This window comes from Aythya marila (genome assembly GCF_965140915.1).
Source record: "Aythya marila genome assembly, chromosome: 1".
Lineage (NCBI taxonomy): Eukaryota > Metazoa > Chordata > Aves > Anseriformes > Anatidae > Aythya > Aythya marila.
This window is the reverse complement of record NC_139042.1, coordinates 134,539,330-134,566,352: the sequence shown is the minus strand read 5'-3', so window position 1 is coordinate 134,566,352 and position 27,023 is coordinate 134,539,330. Positions and strand designations below refer to the sequence as shown.

At 40.6% G+C, this 27,023-nt stretch overlaps 1 protein-coding gene across 7 annotated transcripts in view; it reads right to left on the bottom strand.

Moving 5' to 3' along the window:
- LOC309879809 (rho GTPase-activating protein 8-like) overlaps positions 1–27,023 on the bottom strand; it is a 108,581-nt gene that overhangs the window by 60,788 nt on the left and 20,770 nt on the right. For 6 of the 7 annotated variants that reach the window (XM_082764023.1, XM_082764021.1, XM_082764027.1 and 3 more), the window contains exon 2: positions 2,608–2,719. The exons of the other annotated variant lie outside the window; for it this stretch is intronic. In XM_082764023.1, coding sequence (XP_082620149.1) covers positions 2,608–2,644 — 37 coding nt within the window. In that variant the 5' untranslated portion in view covers positions 2,645–2,719. The remainder of the gene's footprint in view (positions 1–2,607; positions 2,720–27,023) is intronic. 7 annotated transcript variants of the gene reach the window in all.

Sequence of the window (27,023 nt, the reverse complement as noted above, 5' to 3'; positions counted from 1 at the left end):
AACATGGCTTTAAACATCTCGAGCATGGGATAGGACATTCACAACTTCTCTGGGCAACATGTTCCAGTGCCTCACCACCCTCTGAGTAAAGAATTTCCTCCTTATATCTGATCTAAGTCTTCCCTCTTTTAGTTCTAAACCATTCCCCCTTGTTCTATCACTACACTCCCTAACAGAGTCTCTCCCCAGCTTTCCTGTAGGCCCCCTTTAAGTACTGGAAGGCTGCTATAAGGTCTCCCTGGATCCTTCTCTTCTCCAGGCTGAACAACTCCAACTCCCTCATCCCCTCTTCATCGGACAGGTGCTCCAGCCCTCTGATCATCTTCATGACCCTCCTCTGGACCTGGTCTAATATGTCCATGCCCTTCTTGTGCTGGGGCTCCAGGTGGGGTCTCACAAGAGCAGAGCAGAGGGGGAGATTCACCACATCCTGTACATCATTCATCTCTTTTATCATACAAGTTTTAATAAGGTGGAATCAGCAGGTTTATCTATAACACTATTAGTGCCACTTAATTTTAAGTCCTTCAAGAATGTTTTGCCTTCTGATCATTTTATATGCCTTAACCACCACCAAAGATACACTAGGGCAGACAGAATATATTAGGTATTGATTTCAGCCAGATTTATGTACTAGTAGCTAATACATGTCAGAGAAAAAACTCTCAGTAAATATTTTTGAATGCTTTACACTCAGTTTCCCAGTATCTTTCTATTCTATAAATGGTTATATGAAATCTTGTCTCATTTTTGTTTTTAACATGGTTAGTACCAAAACTGTATTTCAAAAGGATGAAGATTGTAACCAATGGCTGGGCTTCTCAAAGACAAAGAGCAGTCACAAATTATATTTTTTCTTAAGTTTATTTATGTTTGAATTCAAATCAAAGCTTCTTCAGAAAATAAAGCAACAGTCCTATTAGTCTCAGGGAAAAAAAAAAAAAAAAAAAAAAGAAACCTGTGTTTAGAAATATACCATTAGAGTTCTCCACGTACACAAAAACTTAATTTTTTTTATTGTCTCCAAAATCTGTATCATTCTACCATTTAAAAGTGTATCATACATAAAGAGCTACACTAACCTCAACTGGAAAAGTATTCTTTCCTTTTAAAGAATTATTTTTTCCCCAAAGCCAAAAAGAACAATACAAATATAACCCAATACCTGAATTTCACCATTTCCCCCCTCTATTTATATATTTGAAGTCACATTAAAATGACAAAAAACAAAAGCGCTGCTTTGTTTAGTATGTTTTCATGTCTGAGCACTGTAACCACCCTAAGTACCAAAAACTTGCAAAGAAAATAGAGAACGTGACTGGGTGGGAATGTGAAGTGGGAAACAGAAACTATGTACCAGGATCCACTGAAACTGAACAAGCCTTATTAAAAGTGAAATGTATATTAAAGTTAAAAACAGAAACAACTAATATTCCAACTACAGCCTTTAGTACAGAGAGGTGGATGCCAATTCCTCCTGTGAATATATATTTTTTTATTACATATAGTAATAGGCTTCCAAAAAGCAGGATTTGTAACCAAGTACAGACAGCTATCTGGCTTTGAAAAATGGCAAAGAACTAGAGAAGCAAAATATCCATGACCATTTGTACTGCAGTTATTCACAGGGACTAAAGCAGTCCCAGCAGTAATCACAAATTACTTGAAAAGCTAGTTAACTCTAACCTAGTAAATAATTATTTGTTTATTCTTTTTCTTTCCCTTAGTTTTCTCCCCATACATGAACAAGAGGACTGAATCTCAAGAGACATTTCCAAATAAACACAAATAAAAAAGAAGATTAATTGTTCCAAACTGAGGAAGACCTGAGCTTCATATTTCTCCTGCAAATGATAGGAGTTTATTGTCCTGCTTCATGAGCCATAGCAGAGAATCATCTGTTACCAATCACACTGCTACTGCTGTTCAACCCTTGCTGGGAGACACCACAAAAGGTCTGATCCAGAGATTGCCAAGGCTGAGAGGAAAATTGCTTTCCATGGGTTTTGAATCACGCCTTAAGAATAGAAAGCTGGCCAGCTGCAGTTGAAAGTCATGACATGGAGAAATCAAAGCTAAATGGATGGTCAGGGAGACTGAGGCAGAGGGGGAAAAACAAACAAAAAAACCTGAAAGACACTTGCTCTGGAGTTCAGCCTGACAACCTCAAAATCTCAGTGAAAAAAAACACATAATGCTGATCTTCAAAATGAAAGATCATGGTCAAATGCCATGGTCATATTGCTCAGGTCGACTAACATCTTTGGAGATAACACGCAATACAGCAATCACTGTGCTCATTCAATACGTGTCTCTTTGGAGTAATGACTCCCATTTGTGCCACAATATGTGATGATGGTGATATTCCAACAGCCTAGAATTGCACTGGGAACATTTAAAAATAATTCATAAGAGAAGCATGCATTAAACTAACCTTCAACCCTAATGGCTTTAATAGGGTACCTATTAGTACAGTGGCTGTAACTCATACAGGATTGCTCCAAGAAGCATTACAAAATGCCAGTGAAGCCTCTCACTGAAGATGCTCTATTAAATCACCTGTAACTCTACACAGATGTCATTTGAAGTATAATAAAACATATTTACCTATTTCAGCTAACTTCTCATAGTCAATCTCAGACATGTTTCCCCTTAGGAGGAAGTCTGCGCAGATCTTACTAACTGATTCTTGCACGATGAAATGGTTGTCAGGTCAACCCTACAAAAATAAACAGAAGCTGTGAGTACAGCATGCCATATTTTACACACTACACAGGTATAAAAAGAACATAAAAAAATAACAGTAACACAAGTCCTCTTGCTGTTACGGCTCAGGAACAAACTCATTTGCATTTAGGCACCATTCTCCTAGAACACAGAGTACTACTAAAGAATTTTAAAAGAGCAGTTCAAAAAGAAAGCTGCATATAATAACAAGACTACCAACCAATTTACATGTTTTTATTTGGGGGGTTATTCTACAAAATATATTATACACATTTGTATGATAAACAACAGAATTTAGGATTAATTCACTTCTATAAACAACATTAATCTTCTTTATATCTTCCTAATTGTATTTCTCTGATGAAGATACATACTCCATACCCTCACACTAAAGTCACTTTTTCTATGGCAGTCATAAGGTTTATTACAGGAAAATGTTGTATACTTCACGTTGCACATGCAACAGCTTCATGAAAATTTCAAGTGAGCATTAACATTCATAAAATTGAAAAAAACAGCACTTCCTGTAGCTAATCATTGCTTTGTATCAAATTCTCTGCAGAGCACTTTGTAAACAGAATATTAAGTAACACACCCAAAGAGAACATCAGGAACTAAAAATACAATTTAGAAGCTCTGTTTTCCCAAGCAGCTGCTCCATGCAGCAATAAGGGTACTTCCCTTAAATTAAAAATCCAGACTCAGATGGGGAGGTGAGAAAGAAATGGAGCTTTTCAAACTCTCCTTTTAATTTCAATACCCTGTTTCATACCAGTTTATTTCCATATACGCATGTTAAAAATAAGATAGGTAAATTTATGGTCTAGTTATTGAGAAAATGCATATACAAGCACATTCTTCTCTCCTCTCCCAGAAGGTTACATATTGTACTGTTACTTCAAAGCACTGAAACTGGGAAATTACCGTATGCCAAACAAACAAACACACAAGCTAAAAGGCCAGTCTGCCTGCTAACTGCTGCCCACCCTGCATATCCCACAGCTTAAGGATGCTTGTTCTAGACCCCTAAGTCCTCAGACTAGATACCATCTATTTTCTTTTAACCAGAGAATGGATATCTAAGTAGATTTCCAGGAATAAAATAGATGTTTGCTTGCTTGGTTGATGTGAACATCTGCTTAATTATAGGCGTATGTTTACCTATTTTGTTGCAGAGGGATTAGTCATTAGAGTGATCACAGCTATTGGGTGTGTGAACTAGAGTCAGGATCTCACTGGCTGATGCAAAGTTTAACTTTCGGTTTCAAGTTTCTGCAGAAAAAATGAATTTGCATCCTAGTATGACTACAACTCCCAAGTACTACAGTAAAACAAGTACCTGTTAACAGTCACAATAATTAAGAGCTTCTAATGGCTAGTGAAGCTTTTTTAAAAATTTCATAACATTTTACAGATCTGATACTAATGTAGTAGTAATTATCACCAAAGGCAACCATGCATTTCCATAACTTGCTGCACTTTAGATATGGCTCTACTACTTTGTAGATTTTTAACACAAACCAACTATTTCATAATATTTTTCTTCATTTTTTCTTGAAAATTATATTCATTTTTTCTTGAAAATTATCATCTTCATTTTCAGCAAATTTAAAAGCACAATTTGCAATTTACAATTATTTACACCCAATTTAAAAGCACATACACTGGAAAAAGACCTAAAAAAATATTTTCAAGAGAAAATCCCCACTAAATAACAATTTTCTTAAAAAAATAAATTAATTCTTGGCCAGATATATTTCATTTTGTGTTAACTTTTTTTCACATGACATTCAAAATGAAAATACTGTTATTGTTTTAAAGTTATGATGCAAAGAAAACACTTAGTGATTGATATTCCAACCAGTGATTAATTTGTTCATTACTATTGAGAATGGTATTTTGACATTTCTAAAATTAATAATTAGCAACTAGTGTGATAAAGTGTGTTTTATTTAGCAACTAATTTGTGACAGGTATTCTAGATGAATTGCTATTTGATGCAGTTTGCTCATAAGTAATCGGTATATTATCTGATCATGTGTGCCTGTGATGGTGAGAAGCAATTGGTATGTATGTAATTTGGCCAAACCAAAGAGGTGTTTTTGAAGCAAAAAGCAGTTTCAAAGTAAGGTCAGGAAAGATGACTTTTTTTCTACCTTACTTGAACACTTCCTTCCCAGCTTTTCCTCCTAAATGAAGTATTTACATTTTGTAGGCATGTTTTATTTCAATACAGAGTAGTTTTCAAGGAGCTCCAAATTAAAACAGAGCTCACACTTGTGTTCTACTAATTTTAAAGTCTCCAATGCCACCAAGCATTTAAAGCTAGACTTTCAACCCTCTGCTGAAGCTGGAACTTGACCGCAATAAGCTCTTTGTAACAACACAGACATTGTTTTTGTTATGTTTTTCCATTCTGTGTCCAGAGACCACCACCTACACCCAGTCAAACTTTCAGAACAAAGAAAGACAATGGGTAGGATGGATGTTTTTACCTCTGTAGACTCTTCATCCCAACCAAATACACCCAAAAGCCCTTATAATGTAACAGACCACTACCTTGCTTCTTCAGTGCCTCTTTGTGCCAGGCTCTTCCATCCTATTGAACATTAATTATAAATAAGTGGAAAAAAAAAACACAGCCTATATCTTTGGTGCTGCAATGCTTTTCAAATCTCATGAATAATAAAATCTCAGTGTAATGATGGGGGAAAAAATGCCACCTCCTTATGCCTCTTCTTGGCAAAACAAAACACCACACACACCACCATCTTTCCACTGCATAGAATGAAATAAAAAACAATTTCTCCTTCACATCAGTTGCTAACACTCCAGGCTAGGAGTAGCAGCTCAATCTAAAGAGAACAGATTTAAATATCTCCCAGAACCTGCTGAAGAATATCGGGCTTTTGAAGAGCCAAGTTACTGTACAAGTGAAAGCAACTATTATAGTTTAAACGTTTAATGCACAAAGTTAGTGGGAAGCTAGAAATTATTCAGATGGAATCAAAGGAGGAGGAAATAGGGAAGGAACCATCTGCCTGCTTTTCAGCTCACTGTTCCCTTGGGGCAGCAATTAGAAAGTTTCCAGTTACAAGACAAATTTACTGTAGCACCCTCAGAAATTGATTTCCTGTTGACCACAGCATTCTCTGTTCCTGGGAGATAACAATCTCCTTAACTGTGCTCCTTGCCATGTATCGCTGTTTATAGTAAACCATCAGATTTAGTACCTTCCCCCACCTCACCCCACTAGAAAGGTAATAAAAAACAGCATCCAATAGAACTGAACTACAAGCCTTTTATTAATAACAGACATTTGGAAGTATTTTACAAAATACCACATCCTACATCCCTCCACAGGCAAGGTTATTATTTAATGACATCCCTAAAAGAGCATTACTTTATCAAAAATGAAGGCAGTCACCCAGAGAACTGCTCAGTAATGAACTCGCATCTACAGATAGTCCAAACAAAGGTGAGGGATCCCTCACAACATTTGTCTGGGCACAAATGCATTTGATGCCTATTCTTTTTGTTCATTCAGCTGTCAGAAATGTTATTCTTCAAAATTAAACAGTGGGGCTTCTCTTCATTTTTTCGCGATGTTGTTGCCTTCAACAGATATTCTTTGTTACTTTTCAGAGGTGTGACACAGCATCAGTATGCAATTTACATTTCGATTAGATGCTTCTGCATAGACCAGCATTTGCTAAGGAGTATAGTCGACAAAACCAGGTAAAGAGGTTTCAGAAGGTTATTTTATTATTTATAATGCTGTGGTAACTTTGCTATGAAACTTATAAACACAGAACCACACCAATTGATTGCATAATGTGCTTGTGGAAAGTGTATTCAACACGTTCTGCTTTTCCTCCCATATGTTGTCTGTTCTACTACATATTTTTCCTCAGTGTATTCCTCCCACAATGTCTACCAAACCCAAAGTCCATATTATTCATCAGCAGTATATTTCAAGTGTTTGACACTTATATTCTGTATGAACGTACCACTCTTTATTGACAATACATAAAAGAAAGTTAGCTAGACCACACATAGGAAGCAAACACCAAGAGGACTGACTGTCAGCTACAGCACACAGGGCCGCAGTTCTTCGGGCCTCCTTTAGTTTAACCACAGAAGGGTTGAGGTGGAAAGGGCCCTTTGGAGGCCATTTGGCCCAGCCCCTGATCCAGGAAGGCCACCTGGAGCAGGCTGCCCAGCACCACGCCCTGGTGGCTTCAGAAGATCTCCAAGGAGGAGACTCCACGAACTCTCTGGGCAAACTCTCTGTGCTCCGTCACACCCACACAGCACAAAAGGGTTACTGATATTCAGAGGGAACCTCCTGTCCGTCAGTTTGTGCCCAATGCCGCTTGTCCCAGCACTGGGCAACCCTGACAAGAGCCTGGCTCTGTCCTTTTTGCAGCCTCCCTTCATGTATTTATACACACTCACGAGCTCACACCCTGAGCCTCCTCTTCTCCAGGCACAGCAGTCCCAGCCCTCTCAGCCTCTCTTCATAGGAGAGATACTTTAATCAGTTTAATGACTGAATTTGGTCTAGTTTAGCTAACATCAAAAGCCTGCCTTACTTCTCAGAGGCTGTCACTTCTCGATAAATTTTTCTATGACAGAAAAAAAAAAAATAATTCAAGAGGATCACCATATTTTCACATATATAACTTAAGGATTAGCTTTTAAAAAGGAAACTGTGGTTCAGCAGCAGAACAGCTGTACACCCAGGCAAGGAACATGAGCAGTGCAGGTTATCACAGCCATCCTTCGTTGCACTGTTTCTTCCACAGGAAGCATTTACTCCAACAACCTCCCTGCCCCAAATCCTGCAGCAGCACTGATCCCCCTCCAACTCTTCTTCTCCCTCTTTCTGATCTTGATTTTGTGCAAAATCCTGCAGAGGTGAGCCACATGAGGGTACAGAGCACACACAGACTCATTTTTAAATACCAACACCAGAATCAAGATCTGTCACAGATGAAAATATAGCAAATCCTTTCCTTTTTGTAGCTTTAACGAATTATCACACCACACAACCTGTTAAAGTTTCACTTGTCAGCAGGTGGGGCTTTGGGATTTATTTACTTTTAAATCTACAGCTGTCATACTAACACTTTCAGCCCTCCTGTTTGCTCAGAGCTCTTGCTTCTCTTCTTCCTTTGTGTCAGGCTGCTGTTTATATTGAATATACTGTATATATTGTTGGCGTAACCTCATAGCAGAGGTTCACCCTCAAGAAAATCCACACTTTCTTGCAAGGCCTGTTACTTCATCTGCCTTCCTGGCATCACAAGGCTGGACAGCGCACTGCCACCGCTACACAGCCCTGCCTGTGCCAGCCCTCCTGCTGCCGTGCTTTCAGCCAACACCAAGGGATGAAGGAGGATGAGAGCCTGTAACCAACAGGCACGCTCTCAGTTGTATCTGGCAGCAGCTCGCGCGTTTTGGAGAACATTCAAGGTCCCAAAATCAGGCCTACACCCTGCAGTAGAGTTGTGAAGACTTGCAGTGTAAGATCCAACTGCACCACGCTGACCAGAACAGAAATGGGAACAGATGGATCAATCTGCTCTTAAAATGCAGTGGGTCTCCTGTTCATTACAGTGCCTCTCCATCGAGTCCACAGACTCAGTGGAGATCTACCTTCTAGCTGAGACTCCTGAGCTCTGCCAGCATGCCAGCCACGCAGCCAGGCTTCGCAAGAAAAAAGCAGAGCCTCCTGCCAGCGTCTCAGGCTTCGCACAACACTGCAATACCCAAACCAAAAATACTGAGAAGCCTGTGAAGGCAAATATTCCATTATTACTTCCACACATCAATATTGATGAAAAATTGTATTGAACTGAAACTCAGAAAAATTTAAACAGCTTTAATTTTATTACATTTTCCATTTAGGCTCTATTCCCAAATTAATTTTACTACTATAATAACTTTAATTGATTTCAGTGCAGTAAAGATAAATACACATAAATTCATAGATGTGGCCACATTCCCCTGAAGTGTCAAAATATTTTTAACCAAACTTTCCATGAAAAATTCATTTTAAAAGGAAAAAGTAGTTTATCAAACTGAAAAAAAAAATAATTTGAAGTATGATGATCATACACAGGTTGATATATTTATATTGACAGAAAGTTAACTAGCTTGTAAATATTATGATAAAAATATTATGCTAAGATGGACTAGTAAAAATAAAAAATTAAATGCATATAGCCTTAAAAATATGCCAAACACTTCATCCTTTGTTATCATTAATTTGGTGGATTTTGAGCTTCTTTTTATGTAATGATCAGAGAAGAAGCACACACAGAGGTTAATTCCTGCCATGGACTGAGATACAGCCTTGAAAATCAGAAAGCAAGGAAGACAGTCACCCTGTCACAAGTCTCCGTGCTCTATCACACCAAGTTACATACTGATCAAACAGCAATGATTTCTCTAAAAGCAATTTTCTACTAGTCTCATCCATTCAGTGCTTGGAAAATAGGAGAACACTGTCTATTTGGTGATGGTAAATATTGTCCTAAACTTGGAAAGAAGCCCAAGTTCATGCAGCTATATTTTTTTCCCAGTGTTTATGCCTGGATAAGTACTGAAGCGTTATTCTGTAACTATGTGAAGCCCCCAGTCATCTCAGTTTCTTTCTTTCTTTGGAGCTGTGATGCCACCCTGAAAACAGGGCTTTGCTCTTCTAACATCTGAGCCACCCCGCACGTCCACACTGCTATTCTGGGCCACAGAAAGCAACACAATATGGCAGAGCCCCACAGCACAGCGCCGTGCAGAAATCCTGGCTGGTGTCTCAACTTGGCAGAGCAATGACTGTGGAGAGAGTGCTACAGTTATTTGGCATTCCCATGGTCCTCACCTCCACAGTGCATGGGGGGGGGGTAGAGTTACCCACCTAGCCCACCCCTACTCCCAGGCACTACTCCTTTCTGATCTAGGGACTCTGATTTCGATACTGATTTTTGCTGGCAACTCACCCCTGGGTCCTGGTCATCCTGGATCTTGCTGGCACGGGGAAGGAGGGAGAGCCAGGGATCTGCTACTGGTCTTCCCTCCACAACAGTGTTTTCAGTCATACTTTCCTGCGCCCATTCAAGTTGATCAATTCCTTCTTTAGCTCTCACCTCATTTTCTGTCTTCCCATCCACCAAGCTCTCTCCTTTTCCCTGTCTGGCTTTCCCCTTTGCTCATCTCTCTGCTTGCTCATCTCTGTTTTCCCTTCCACCACAACCTTTTCCACATTCTCTCTAGTTCCCTCATCTTGGCTTAGTTCCTCTGTACATCTTTTTGTTCTCAACAGAGCAAACTGCAACTACCACCAAATCCACTGGTTAACACACTCCTCTGTGTTGCTGATGTCCAACTTCTCCTGCCTAAACTCCTCTCTCTCCTCAGCTCTCTCAGCATGAACTCATTTTGAGCTCTCAGGCTGTACAGGAATTAACAACCCTCCGAGGCTATAGGAGAAAAAGGAATGCAAAGACCGTAACTGCAAAAAAAGGCACTTCTTCAGTCCCCTGCATTTTTTACATCTTCCCTGTTACCTGTTAGAGCAGAGTTCTGTCTGAAACTTGCAGAAACATCTTTTCTTACTTTGCAGTTCCTTAAATGATCACAGCTTAAGAATTCATCCCTCTATGCTTTTACTGCTTAAACTGTTAATGATGAAACTTGACTTAATAAGTGCATTTTTATTTCCTTACCACTTAAAATTATACTGGCAGCCAGAACTGCAATCTTCTAAGCAACAAACTCTTCATTTGTGATCTAGTTTTTGAGGAAGCTTGATGGCTCAATAACCTGGTATGCAGACAGTTATCACCTCTAAATTAGTAGCATGGATTTCTTATGTTTACTTAAGTAATAGCTTACTCTATGTTCATCTTACAGGCATGAGACAGCAAAGACAGAAAAGACCAGTAAATTGACAAACAGAAATAGTAAGCGTTTTTATCAAAGGTGCTAAATGCAGTTTTGAAACATCCTCTTAACCCCCCCACGGTTTGGACCTTATTTAGAACACAAATTTATTCATGCTGAAGGGAGAAAGGAGGTGCTTACGTTCTATGTTGTACTTGTGCCAACGATAAATCAGACTGCATTTTTTGATGACTTTAGTGAGTAATTTTTAACCAGTGCTGCATTCATTTACAGTAAACATCCACTGTATATAAAATAAAGCAAAACGTGTTACACTGTGTAAGAGAGCAAATTTTCATCAGAAAGAATGGTAAACACTGCATAGCATAGTCCTGAAATGAGAATTGTTCCCAAAACAGTTTTTCCCCCAGAAAGAAAGTCAGAGAAAAGAAACATATTTTTTGCTACACACACATATATGAAAATTTAGAACATAATTACCTAACAGTACAGATGCTGGAGTGGGGTAGATATGAAAGAGCAAGATGACTGTCCAGTGCAGGACCACCAAGCCCTTCCTGCAGCAGTGGTTATGGTGCAGTTTGGGATGTACTTCACAGCCTTTTCTGGGCCACGAGCAACCAAGCAGGATGCCTAAACCTGACTCTGTCCCTCATGTCTTTCCTCTGAAAGAAGGAACTACCCCATGAGCTGACTCTGGCCTGCAGGCTGCCATGAAGGCCTCACTAACCTAGTAAAATATTTTCCCAAAGTTACATACTGTTGGCAATCTCCAACAACTGTATTGCACAGTACCTGCCTCTATAGTGCTTGTGATCCCCTCTGTTGCAGGACTAGAACAGGCAGGTTAACAGAGGCTATACTTCCAACCTACAGAGCACCCATCACGAGATTTCCTCAATTAGGAAACCAGTGACACATGGTAAAGGGGAAAAAAAAAGACAGGAAACCATGAAATACATAAGCACTGTCTCTTTGCCCTCACCATACCTTCCCTGCTGGACAGTCAAAAATCTATTTATGGGAAGAATTAAATACATCAGAGTGAAACAGAAATTGTTTCCCTAATATGTATAAATATCTGTATGTATCAGCTACTCCCATTTGAAAGCACTGAATTAACGGGATTATTTCTACCCATTACTAGCACAGAGATTTTTGGAAATACTCTTTTGTTGTCTGAAACAGTGTAGCTATTTTCTTATCACATTCACTCATTCATTTGGCACAGTGCAAGTACATGGAAAAAAGTGCCTAATGTTTAACCTATTAACAGAAATCCATGTAAGCCTCTTGTATCATTAGAGTAAAATTATGTGAACATGGATAAGTGGCTGCATTATGACACACTACAAGACCATTTTTTTGATTCAATGTAAGTGTTTATTGGCTAAACAAAGATTACGATAATGTAATCATAATAAGCATTAATGATCAACTATAAAGTCATCTATGGAACTTGCTTTCTAAATTAATATACTGTAATGCACACTAATGTGGCAGAATTATGTCAGGCTGAACTCATGTTTAATTAGTGCTTCCATCTCAAGGGATTAAACACTTGCAATTGCAGACAAGTACACTTTTAAGACTGTATTCTTTAATAAAATTAATCTGACAAGTTACTGGACAAAGAGTTGGTGTATTATCATATATTTTTTTAATATGTATAATTATTCACTGGGGATTCCTCGGGCTGGAATAAATTAGGACTTGTATAAGAAATTAATATTCTTTTTTTTTTTTTTTTTTTTTTTTTTTTTTAGTAACTCAGGCCATTGTTTCTAGCTCTTGTCAAGACATAGTTGCAGCTCACCCAGCTTAGCACCATCCCTCCTGTAGCCTAGCTGCACCAAAATGAAACAGTGCATTATAGCAGAGAAGAGTAGTTCCGTTCCAAAATCCATTTTATATGGGCAATGTATAGCCCATATTTAGATATAAATCTTAACTCAAAACTAAGCAAAATGATGATAACCACACCTATTGTCCCACTGTTTCTCCATTTGCACTGGATTTGTCCTTAGTCAGTGCACTAAAGACCTGGTTGTCTGTTTGCCTAAAATAATTATTTTTCCCTTAATTCACAAGTGCTAAGACTAAACATTTTCATCCCAGCAAATTTGTGAGTTACCATAACTTACTGTGCAAAACAAAAAATTCAGTATAGTAAAACACCACCAGGCTTTGCAATAAGAGCTCAATGCATAATGTCAAGGCAAGCTGCCCAAGCAGTCCAGCGCGTTTCAAATGAGAATTCAGTCATTGATCCGCATGTGGCAACGTACCTAGTAGGGCCCAAAACAGTTCATGTTTGATAATCTCATTATTATCAAGCAGTAACAACGGCCACTTCAAACCTAACTCTGAAACCAACTTCCTTCTATAATCCTCATTTTTAGTCCACCTCAAACTTCCCCTCTACTCACATCAGTACATCCCATCACCAGAACCTTATTTTTTAAATTGCATCCTATGCTAGATAATCAATAAATGTTTTGTAGTTAGAACTGAAGAGAAATTGAGAAAGGATCCAACATTTCCAGAGTTTTGACTGGTTTTTGGTGTTAGAATTGTAAAGACATTTACATTGGTAGCTTATCTTGCTACCAAAATTAAAACTCACTGCAAAGTCACAAACACTTTATTATTTTGCTGGCTTTTGTGAGCAAAGCTATTAGTTTGTGATGGGCAATGTTTGTGGAAGAGCACAAAGAATCCTTATATGTGGAAAACTGAGAAATAAAATAATAATATTTTTGTCAGCAAAGACTACGGAGTATAGGAAACTAGAGGAAGACGAAGAAATAGAAAAGGAAAGGAGAGGGAGGAGAATCTTTCCACACTAAATTATAAAGGCTGGAAAAAATAATTAGATTTAAAGTTTGAAATGTGGCTAAAATGCTTCCTGTTCACTTTCCGTCTTATTCACTATGCCCATGTCTTACAGAGAAGTAATTCTCCTGCCTGGTATAGCATACAGACCTTCAAAAGACTAGTTAAAACCTACGTGAGAAGCATCTCATGCCACGGTTCAATGATACAGTACATGTGGATTTTAACTTCCCTGCACAGGATCAGAAAAATTGAGGTCACAGGAAAGTAACAAATGGCCGAGCATGAATGAACTCTGAATTCAAATTTGTTCAAAAAATTTTGGCAGGTTATTTTTTCTGTTGGAAAGATTTGTGTGTTATCAAGTATCTCCTGTCCTTGAAAAGCTAACAAACAAGGATTTATGCCTTTTTGCTTCCCCTATGTACTTTTGACTAACTTGATGGAAATGGGATTGTGCATCACTACATGAGCTGGATCAAATTTTTATCACTGGGTGATCTGCTTGCATGTATATTTGGTAATAGTGGCTGTGAAACCATTGCCCCATTATGAAGGCTTCTACCCTGAAGACATCATCACCTTATCCAAAGGTCTTTGCCTATATCCATGCATATTACAGAGCAGTTTTCAGGTAAGAGACTGGAGGGAAAAAAAAAATGAAGGACTAGCACAACAGCTGAAAATATGGCTTACAATTATTAAGTGGATTCTGCTATCAGACCTTTTCAACACTTTAATGGAAGTCCAAGAAAACTTGTCAATTCCCCGATATCACAAACTACTTGGCATCATTGCACCTGGTTTCTTACCTTTCTCTTTCTTACCTACAACCCCAAAACATTCACAAATTATCATCCTAGGAAATAATACAAAGTTCTAGTATCTGGAAGATAACATATCCTATTTCCCACATAGTAAGTCTAACAACGGAAACATTCTGCAGGAATGATTCACTCTAGCCCACTAATGTCCATGAAACACTACTAGAAGGCTCTTCAGAGGTACTTAACAGCAATGGTACCCATATCTTTCTGAACTTGCAAACACACGTATGCTAACTGCTAGACAAACCTAAAGATACATCACTTGTATGCACACTTCTCTAAACCTATGCTAACTTTAACAAGACCACACTGCTTATTCTTCTTCTTAGCAGCACATCACAAAAATGGAAACTTTAGAGAAATTTTATATTTCTTCCATGTTGAAATAGTCATTGGTGCTGCTACACTCTACAATATGACTACAACAGTAGTGACATGAAGGTCTGTGATTAAGCAAGGAACAGAGGGAAAGATGAGGTTTTTGCTTGTTTGGTTGGTTTGCTTTTATTGATTTTTTTTATTAGACCAACTAATGCAGCCGTTTGAAAAACAATTGGTAACTTTTCAGGCATTCAAGCCCTTCTGGTGACCTCCAAGAGAAGCTTGTGCACCCAACAGCTTATCATTTTAGGCACCTTCCAACAACTTTGATATATTTAATAAATATTTAATAAGCAGTATATAAACAATGAAGTGCAGAGTTCGAGAAAGGTGCAAGGGGACAAAGCTACCCTAAGGCAGCTGTGGAAGACAGCAAGGACATAGCCTAGGAGAAGAACATGCAAACCACTCATAAATGCAATAATTGGAAATGTATAAGGTTGTCAGGTAAGGTTCTTCTCCTCTATCTGCCATAATTTATAATTTAACCATTTAAATAAACCTTGAGTTTTCTTAAACAATATTTATTCTCTTCCTAAGGATGTAGAGACCTTGCTAACCTCTCCTGAAATGCTACATAACACACTTGATTTACCAAAATGGTTGGCAAGAAAAATGTATTTGCTTAGAGTGGTTAATGTATATGCTGTTGTTGTCTCTGCTGTAGCTATACCTATTCCATATGCTTCTTAAGCCAGCATCATTTTTTTTTTTTTCCCAGAAGTAGCTCAGATGCCAAACCCTGAAAATAATTCAGGGTCAGCAAGAAAAATCCTTCCATTCTTCTCAGATGGTCAATTAAAACTATGCAGAACCAAAATCAAACCAGACCAAAAAAAAACCACCACAACAACAAACAAACATAAACCACGAAACACCCTCCACACTGCTTACCAGGTAAGTTTTCAGTTACAGTGTCACACTGACATAAACTTTGAGAATCCCATCAGTACAACAAAGCATGTGACAGTACAATCCAAACATGGATTTTATTCTTTTCTTCATTTTAAATTAGCTATTAAGAACAAACACCTGTAAGTCATTTGCTGTACCTCAATGTAAAATAGATATACAACCCCATTAGGCCCAGACTGAGGAAAGCATTTGGGACAGCCATAAAACAAAAGCACAGAAGCCCAGCTGAAATGATTGATGCGTTCAAGGTTTTCTTGAATCAATGCCTCAAAGAAGTCTTAGTGGCCTGATCAGTCAGGAGGCAGCTCTGCTACCCTTTGCCTGATCACATCTTGCTACTTTTAGCTCACATTGTGATAGATCTTCTTTCAAAGTACTTTTGCAGATACCAGGATCACAATGAAATTGGGTTTCACTCCCCCCAGCCATAGCTGCTGAAATCAAAACCCCTCCACTTGCACCCCACTCTGTGCCCACCTGGCAGACAATCAGTGAAAATAAATGGTATTCCTTGTGGCAAAGCATGCCATTTATTGTCAGTCATGGTATCACAGCAGAGCTCTTCGTTAGCTTCTGTTGAAAAGCGTACTTCAGGAGTAAAGTAATATCGCTTTTTCATCCAGTCTTTGGTATATGACTTCTAACAACAACTCTCTCTTCATAAATTTAGTCAGCCTTCTGTAGGGTTTCATGAGGCTTCTTAAACGTATCTTTTTTCTCATCATCTGACTTCAAAATTCACCAAAAAAGTTTCAAATAAGTTACCCCAATAAGAAATATGAATTGTTTGACTCCAGAGCCAATTCATTCATGTTTCCTGTCTGCTGGCAAAGAAAGAAGAGAGGGAAATAAAAAAGAAACCAAAAGGTGAATTTATTATAATCCTGTTTATAATGATTGGACCCTACTAGATTTAAGGCTGGAACAAGAAGCTATTTTAATCTTTCAAAGGCATTTTATACTTAAAATTAATTTCTATCCAAGGCATTTTACCTGTTGCTGGTACAACTAAAAGCAAAGAAAACTACAAGAAATTAAGAATAAGACTTTTCCCCAGTGTCATGGTTTTCTTCTCCGGTGGTTCTTAATTTCAGCCCTGAACAAGTGCAAAATCCAAGAAAACTGGTAGAATGTTTGCAAGACATATGCCCTGACCCTGGCAATACTAGAGAACTCCACCAGCTTGCTGCACTCCGCTGGGATCTGGCTTATGCCTATCAAATGTCAATTAACATTGCCCAGCACCCTCAAGGGGATAGGGAAGTTCCTGAATTTGATGATGAGACAGCACAGACTGTGACCACTCCAGAGGACCAACCATCTATGGTATCAGTCGCCCCTATAGTAAAGACAAAACAATGGAAACAGAAATCAGGTCATTTAGTAAGGGAAGAAGCTCCTCCTAAGGATGAGGGAGAAGAGGAAAAGGCAGGCAGCTCTAAAGCAGCGTCATCACGGCAACAGCAGGGAGAAGAGACCGAAATCATAGATGAATCAGAAACTACTCAGTCTCTACCCTTGAGTGAGCTGCGAGAAATACGAAAAGATTTTAGTCGTCTTCCAGGTGAGCACACCCTCACCTGGCTGCTTTGATGCTGGGACACTGGGGCCAACAGCCAACAGCTAGAAGGCAATGAAGCCAAGCAGCTGGGATCCCTCTCTAGAGAAAGGCTCATTGATAGAGTAATTGGGAGAGAGGCACAAGTTCTCAGCCTCTGGAGGTGACTCCTAACAGCTGTGAAAGAAGGGTATCCCCACAAGGAAGATATTGTATACCAAGTAAGCAAATGGACCACTATGGATAAGGGCCTCCGGCACCTGCAGGAATTAGCTGTGCTGGAGATGCTATATAGTGATTTAAACAACGCCCAGGCACCTAAAGACCCTAATGAAGTCCAATGCGCAACATCCATGTGGCGGAAGTTTGTACGGGCTGCACCCTCATCACATGCCAGCATACTGGCAGCAATGGATTGGGAGGAGGGGATGGGGCCAACTGTGGATAACGTGTCCAACCAGCTTCATAAATATGAATAAAATCTCTCTGGCCCATTATGGGCCTGCATTTCAGCTGTGGAGAGACTGTCCCAACGATTAGAAGAACACATAGCTTCCTCCTCACCTAGACGGAAGAATCTTTTGGCCATCAAGCGCCAGCACTCCCCAGCTCAAACAAGGGAGAATCCAGGATGCACACCGCGGGGTACCTTGTGGTTTTATTTACGTGACCACGGGGAAAATACGTGTAAGTAGGACGGTGAACCAACCTTGGCCCTACCTGCTTGGGTACATGAGCTGTGGAAAGATACAGCAGCAACAAAGGGGGTCCCTAGGAGGATTGCTGCCCCAGTTTCTGTTGGGCAGTCCCCCAGAGGCAGTAGAAGGGTTAGTATTACTTCTGACCCTGACGAAGAAACCTCTGCTTCACATTTGGAAGAATTAATTGATAGATGCTCCAACCAGGACTAGTAGGGCCCTGCCTCTGGACAGGTAGAGGAGAGGGACAACCAGATTTACTTGACTGCGTGGATTCAATGGCCTGGCACACCAGAACCGCAGAAATATAAAGCTTTAGTGGACACAGACACACAGTGTACCCTAATGCCATCAGGCCACCAAGGGGCAGAACTCGTCTCTATCTCTGGAGTGACAGGGGGATCCCAAGAGCTAACTGTCTTGGAAGCTGAAGTGAGTCTAACCGGGAATGAGTGGCAAAAGCACCCCATTGTGACTGGCCCAGAGGCTCCGTGCATCCTCGGCATAGACTACCTCAAGAAAGGGTACTTCAAGGATCCAAAAGAGTACCGGTGGGCTTTTGGCATAGCTGCCTTGAGCACAGAGAAGATTAAGCAGCTGTCTGCCCTGCCTGGTCTCTCACACGACCCTTCTGCTGTAGGATTGGTGAGGACTGAAGAACAGCAAGTGCCAATTGCAACTACAACTGTGCACTGGCGGCAATATCGCACCAACCGAGACTCCCTGATTCCTATCCATGAGTTAGTTCATCATCTGGAGAGCCAAGGAATGATCAGCAAGACTCACTCACCTTTTAACAGTCCTATATGGCCAGTGCGAAAGTCTAATGGTGAGTGGAGGCTAATGGTGGACTATCGGGGCCTGAATGAAGTCACACCACCACTAAGTGCTACAGTGCCAGACATGCTGGAACTCCAGTACAAACTAGAGTCAAAGGCAGACAAGTGGTATGCTACAATCAATATTGCTTATGCATTTTTCTCCATCCCTCTGGCAGCAGCATGCAGGCCACAATTTGCTTTCACTTGGAGGGGCATTCAGTATACTTGGAATCGACTGCCCCAGGGGTGGAAACACAGCCCTACCATTTGCCATGGACTGATCCAGACAACACTGGAACAGGGGAACGTTCCCGAATACCTGCAGTACTTTGATGATATCACCGTATGGGGTAACACAGCAGAAGTTCTTTTTGAGAAAGGGAAGAAAATAATTCAAATTCTCCTGAAAGCTGGCTTTGCTATTAAACAGAATAAGGTCAAGGGACCCGCACAGGAAATCCAGTTCTTGGGGGTAAAATGGCAGGATGGACGTCACTACATTCCGATGGATGTGATCAACAAATAACAGTTATGTCTCCGCCAACTAGCAAAAAAGAAACACAAGCTTTCCTAGGCCTTGTGGGATTTTGGAGAATGCATGTGCCAGGCTATAGTCAGCTTGTGAGTCCTCTATATCGAGTGACTTGAAAGAGGAACTCTTTTCAGAATAACAGAACTCTTCCGAGTGGGGCCCCAAGCAACAACAGGCTTGTGAACAACTTAAACAAGAAATAGATCGTGCAGTAGCCCTTGGGCCTGTCCACACCAGACCAGCTGTGCAAAACATACTTTATACTGCAGCTGGGGAGCATGGGCTCACCTGGAGCCTCTGGCAGAAGACCCCAGGAGAAACTTGACGCCGACCTCTGGGGTTCTGGAGCCAAGGCTATCGAGGATCAGAAGCCAATTACACTCCAACTGAAAAGGGAATATTAACAGCATATGAGGGGATTCAAGCCACCTCAGAAGTTGTTGGTACAGAACCACAACTCCTCTTGGCCCCACAGCTACCTGTGTTACATTGGATGTTCAAAGGGAAAATCCCCACTACACATCATGCAACCAACGCTACGTGGCGTAAATGGGTAGCGTTAATTACACAGCGGGCTCGAATGGGGAAACTCAACCGCCCGGGAATCCTGGAACAGATTATGGACTGGCCAGAGGGCAGGGATTTCAGAGCACCAACAGAAGAGGTAACTCGTGCTGAAGAGGCACCACCACACAATGAGTTGCCAGAAGACAGAAAGCAGTATGTGTTGTTCACTGACAGATCCTGCCGTGTGGTAGGGAGCCATCAGAAGTGGAAAGCTGCTGTGTGGAGTCCCACACGACGAGTTGTGGAGGCCATGGAAGGGGAAGGTGAGTCGAGTCAGTATGCAGCAGTGAAAGCTATACAACTGGCCTTAGAAATTGCTGAAACAGAAAAATGGCCGGTACTGTATCTCTACACTGACTCATGGGTGGTGGCAAATGCTCTGTGGGGGTGGCTGTGACAATGGAAACAGAACAACTGGAAGCACAGAGGTAATCCCATCTGGGCTGCTACCCTGTGGCAAGACATTGCTGCCCAGGTAGAAAACCTGGCTGTAAAAGTACGTCATGTAGATGCCCACATGCCTACGAATCGTGCCTCCGAAGAACATTAAAACAATGAAGAAGAAGATCGAGCTTCGAAAATTGAAGTAGCTCAGGTGGACCTGGACTGGGGACATAAGGGTGAGCTGTTTGTAGCTCGATGGGCCCATGAAACATCAGGACATCTAGGGAAGGATGCCACATACAGATGGGCTCATGATCAAGGGGTGGACCTGACCATTGAGGCCATTACACAGGTTACCCATCAGTGTGAGACCTGTGCTGCAATCAAACGAGCCATGAGGGTAAAGTCTCCCTGGAATAGGGGGAGATGGCTTGGATTTCGATATGGTGAGGCCTGGCAGATTGACTACATCGGACCACTCCCACAAACCCGCCAAGGTAAATGTTACATACTCACCATGGTAGAAGCAATTACTGGGTGGCTGGAAACATATCCAGTAAACCATGCCACGGCCCGAAACACTACTTGGGCCTGGAAAGACAAGTGCTGTGGCAACATGGTACACCAGAGAGAATTGAGTCTGACAATGGGAGTCACTTCCGAGACAATTTGGTTACTTCCTGGGCCAAGAGACATGGCATTGAATGGGTGTATCACATCCCTTATCACCCACAAGCCTCTGGGAAGGTTGAGAGGTACAATGGACTGTTAAAAACTATGCTGCGAGCATTGGGTGCTGGGACGTGGAAACATTGGGATATAAATCTACCAGAGGCCACTTGGCTAGTTAACAACAGGGGGTCTGACAGCTGTCCTGGTCCTGCTGAAACAAAACCCCTACACACTGTGGGAGAAGCTAAAGTCACTGTAGTGCATGTGGAAAAGTGGAAGGGGAAGGAGGTGTGGGTTTCCCCTGCCATGGGAAAAGGCAAACCCACTCGTGGGATTGTCTTCACCCAAGGACCAGGGTATACCTGGTGGGTAATGCAGAAGGATGGGGATATCAAGTGTGTGCCTCAAGGAGATTTAACACTGGGAGAAAATTAATCTGTAATCCAAGTTATGTGTTGTAGGAGGACACTGCAGAACCAATGACAGGTCAACTTCACAAGGAACCAGGCAAGTGCAACAGTGATGAGCTAAGCTGGTGCTGGTGTCAAGAAAACCAACTTTGCCTGCCCTGAGTGACCACTTTGACAGATGAAGCTGAAACCATCAACAGTTTTTATGAACATTTTGGGAAAAGACCTATGGAATGAAAGGAAGTACAGACATATAAATACTTCAATGGACAGAGAACAATGGTGATGAGAGCATCTATATACTAAACTGTACCTGATTGTGACACAAATGTTATGGAATAAGGGGTGGAGGTTGTGTTGGGTCTGTCTGAGCTGGAGTCACCTTTTCCCTGCAGCAGCCCACACAGTGCTGTGCTCTGCACTCGTAGCTGGAACAGCACTGATATCACTCAAGTGTTGTGTCTATTGTTGCATAGTGCTGGCACAGCATCAGGACTCCTTCCAAGCCCCCAAGAGCCAGCAGACTGGGGATGGGCAAGTGATGGGGAGGGAACAATGCCAGGGCAGCTGACCTAAACCAACCAAAGGGATATTCCATAACACCTGATGTCACACTCAGCAATAAAAAGGGGGGCTCTCATGGGGGAGTGGGCTGTTCCTCCTGAACAACCACTACACGTTTTGAGGCCCTGCCTCCCAGGACATGGCCGAACATCGCTCGTTGATGGGAAGTAGAGAATATTTTTTTTTCCCCTCTCTCTGTGCTTCCACGCAGAATTATTGTTTCTTTTGTTTCTTTTTCTCCCCATTCCCTTTCCCTTTAATTAAACCTTCTCATCTCAAACCTCGAGTTCTCTGTGTTGTATTTTCTCCCCCTTCCTCTTTGAGGAGAGGGGGAGTGAGAGAGTGGTTGTGGTGGAGCTTGGCTGCTCACCTGAGTAAAACCACCACACCCGGTTTACAATTTCTTTCTTTTAGTTGATACTTTTAATGGTACTTAGTTGGTAGGTACCATTCTATACTGAGACACCTTCACCATCTCTTCAGTAGTTTACTGGCTCCTTTGCATGGGTCTTTCACAAAAGGAAGAGAAATCTTTTTTAAGGGACAAGAAAATAAGGGATGAGAACAGTTACCAGGTTGTCAGAGGGAACAAGAAGCAAATGAAATATGTGAAGCTAATTATAATAAATTGCTTAAAAACCACTAGCTTTCAGTTCCTATCAGTGCAGCTCTTCTTTCTATGTTAACTGCAATACAACATTAAATATTTACAGACAGGATGTCAGCTGGTAACAGTAAACAATCAACGAGGCCAACATACTCAGAATAAAATTTAAGACACTCATAAAAAAGACCTATATTACTTGTGTTTTTGTAACACCAGCAGTACTACACTACATCCAAAGTCCACAAGACAGCTGTTGAATCAAACACAATTTCCTTTTTTCCTTTTTCCTTCAGAATTTTCCTTTGTAGCTCTTAACAACATACATTTTATCCTGACTTGTAGGGCTCTGACTGTAAAGGTAAGTTTACAACTGTGAGTTTGTCAAGTCCGCTTAATCTTTCTGTCAAGCAAAACAGCACGTATCACAGGTCCAGATGCTGAGAAAAATAAAGCAGCAAACAACTGCAACTCATTCTGCTACCTGAACACTGTCTCAGAAGAATTTCTTTGCCATTAGGCAGGGTCATAAAAACATTGCCAAAACAACATCACCCAGTGGACACACCGGAGCAGGTAAGACAACACAAAGCCTTTGGGTACCACCTGTTTCTGAGTTCCAAGTTTAACATAAAAGCTTGTCTACCTGTTTAATGGCATTCTTGCATACACTGCGCAAAGTTCTGTCTCTGGGGAAATCAGCACCATAACTCACACTGACCTCAGCTGAACTGGGGTAAGATCTCCTCAGGCATTTTCCTCCCAAGCAGAAGATCAGTTCTTATATTAAAACTTTCTTCTGAGGAACACAAGAATTATCCACCTTCTTTTGTGAGTCATCTTCCTTCCCCCATGGTGCTCAGCTTCAGCAGAGGACCCTGTAGCATCCCATCATACTCTCAGCTAAGACTCAACAAGCATGCTGAAGCTTTCAATTCTCATCTTCTAAAACACAGGGTAAAATCCAGTAAACCAATGGTATATTTTTCAGAAAATAATAAAATAAATAGATTACATTTGTTCATAGTTCATCCAATAGTTGTAAATAAGCACCATATCCATGCAAATGTTCATAGTTATATTGAACTGAGGTTTAGAGCTGAAGCTACCATGGTGTCCAGACTACCACATACTAAAGCTAGATATAGATGAGTTGCTGTGAGCGTCGGTATTCTCTGAAGCTACAGAAATCAGCCTAAGTTGTAAAGGCTTTGTTTAAAGCCAGCTTTATAAGGAACATGCCAAATCTTTGAGTTTCAGCCCCAGACTCAAGCAGGTAGCTTCTAGAGATCGGGGCAGCTTCCAAAAATGGAACTTCCAATGACACTACACACTTTTGTTAGCAACATTTACCAGAAGAGAAGACAGATTCTGAGAAAAAAAAGCCCATTAAACTTTTTTCATTGCTTTTATTAATTTTAATGCACAGTATGAATGAACATATTAAAGCCCATGTATATAGTAAACAAAATCATTTTTGTGCTTTTCTCTGCCTTGCACAGCAAATTAAAATACAGAATGATAAAACAAAAGATGGATGTGGAAACTATATGATGGGAAACATCTCAATCTTTCCAATTTTTAAATGTTGGTTATGCATTCTTCCCTAATTATTTGATGCCTTCTTATAAGTAAAAATCGACTCAATAGCCTTACTTTCAGAATGTGTTGTATAAAGCAGCAGAGACTTAAGACAGCAACATCAGACAAAACAGAAATAGTGTAGGTCATTTATTATCAAAACAACACCAACAAGATCTGGATATTTACTGAGATTATTCACTGGAGAAAAAGAGAGAAAAAAAAAAAAAAGACCACTTTTCTGTAAATGACCTTGTACCATTTTCCTGTACATCCCTTTTTACACCTAGCCTAAGTTCCACATGCCCATCTGTGAGAGCCCATCAGTGGCCAGCAAACCCCTGCAAGGGCTACCACATGGGCACTTAAATACCTGAGAATTACAGGATCATTTAGATTGGAAAAAACCTTCAGGATCATCGTGTTTTTGAAAGCTGTGGTGAAAAGAGAAACCAACTATCCCCTACAAGGAATTCCTGGTGAATGATCTTCTTGCAAATCTGATATTCACCTTACAAGCATAGCCCTGGAACATCATGACAAAGGCAGTACATTCCTTGCTGGCTGCAGCAGCCACGTAGAGAAGGAAGCTCAAAGTCTCCAGAAAGCTCAATTTCAAAGTTTGAAAAGCCTAGTGAAATATATGCACTGCACAGCATATATAAAATGCCAGGTGAAGAATTTACAGCTAAAAGAAATATTCCTAGAATATATTAACATAAAGTATAAAAGATATCTTCAGAATGCAGAAGTCAAAGAAACATCCCTTGAGGTAGACATCACTGAAGGGCAATGAAGTTACATGGCTGTTGATTTTCTTTATTACAGACAGGATTGGTATCACAGCCTAGTCGCTATCATTAATGTTACTTCAAACTTTCAAGTCTGAGATCCTTTTTTCAGTTCTTCACAACTTGATTTGTGGACTGAAATTTTCCAACCTCAGAAGAAGTGTGTGCATAAGATTGATATTCAGGAAGGATTACTGAGAAGGCTAAGTGAAAGAAATGGGATTTGAACAAATAAGAGAGAAGAGATGAGATAGGAGAGAAGTTGAATGAGTCCCAACTGGGGATAATAGGCAGAAAATCTGTGCCCACTAATGTAGCTTGAAATGAAACCCAAGATTGCACCGTCTCACTTTTTTTTTTCCGTCCTATCAGCACATTGGCTGTTACATCCTCTTACACTGCTTGGATGCAGAAACAGCAACCTACAATTGTTATCAGTTATTCCATCACATCAACACACAGAATGCTGTGCAGTTAATCTTGAGATTCAGCCTTGATGATGACAGACACTGGTGTCAATAACATGTCCTACAACAGAATTACCATGTTTTTTGTTTATTTAAATTAAAGGACTATATACGGATACAAAATAACAGTTTGTTACAACATCAGTACTCTTCCTAAGCTTACTATTCAAGCCTTTAGGAACACCAGAGATGACTTTGCCTCAAAAATGTCATCTTTTATCCCTATGCATGTGTAAAGACACATTTTTAATTACAGGCTCAGAAGAGAAATTTTTCTTTCCATGTATTCCTGCTCCAGCTGCTGCATAGGAGAACAAGATTTCTGACAAAGAGATGATTGTCTTCCCATTAACATACTCATACAGGCAAAACTTGCACACATGGAAGAGGAAAGTGGATGATCTCAGAGCTAATATCGAAGATCCAGAAACTATTTTTGCCTCTGCCAACAATTTCCAATGGGATACTTTGTAAGTTATCAAATAAAACTTTTCTCTTAAATGATTTTAAGACTACTTAAAAGTTTACCAAGAGAAAACATAAGAAAAATGAACAGACTGATTCCCTCAGGAGAGCTGATCCTAGCTTACTTCCCTTGACTGACAGATCTGTAAGGCCTTCCACATGGGCTCACATGACATCCTGATCTCCAGGTTGCAGAGAGATGGATGTGAAAGGTGGGCCATTCAGTAGGCAAGGAATTGGCTATAAGGCCACACCCAGAGAGCGGTAGACAGTGGCTCTACATCCACGTGGAGGCTGGTGATGAGTGGTGTCCCTCAGGGGTCTGTCTTGGGACCAGTAACAAATACCTTTATCCACGACAAATACAGTGGGATCAGGTGCACTCTCAGAAAGTTTCCAGGTGACACCAAGCTGAGTGGTGTAGTTGATGCAAGCAAAGGAAGGGATGCCATCCAAACGGACTTGGACATGCTTGAGAAGTGGGCCCATGTGAGCCTAAAGGAGGTTCAGCAAGGCCAAGCACAAGGTGCTGCACCTGGGTCAGGACAATCCCAGACATGAGGACAGACTGGGAGAAGAACTCACTGAGAGCAGCCCTGCAGAGAGAACTTGGGGTTTCTGGTGGACCAAAAGCTTGGCATGACCAGCAGTGTGCCTGCAGCCCAGGCCAATTGCCATCTTTCACTGCCTTTTGATTAGACATTGCTAATTCAGACTTTTCCTTAGAATATGTGAGTGATAGTACTATTTTTTATTTTTTCTTTAAAGAATAAATAAAAGTGTTTACATTTTCCAAATCATTTTTGCTGTATTTATTTTTCCATTAAAATTTTGATACTGTTCACACAGCCTGTTTTTTTAAAAAAGACATTTTTCAAGAAGAAAATATAAATTCTATCTGCAACTTTCACGCCTACACATGCACATATCTGCTTCTTTTTTGTAGTTCTGCTGGACCAATAAAGTCAGGCAATGCGCAGAAAAACTGTCAAATGCAAGTCATTTCTTCTTTCCTTTGAAAGCAAAGGGTGCCCAACCTGTGCAACTTGCCTGACTCATAGGCCAGTCAGATGTGGTTCCCATGATAACACCTGTATCATTACATAGAATCGTAGAACATCCCGAGTTGGAAGGGACCCATAAGGATCATCAAGTCCAACTCCTGGCAACACACAAGTCTACACAAAATTTTAGACCATGTGACTAAGTGCACAGTCCAAACACTTCTTAAATTCAGACAGGCTTGGTGCAGTGACTACTTCCCTGGAGGGCCTGTTCCAGTGTGCAGCTAACCTCTTGATGAAGAACCTCTTCCT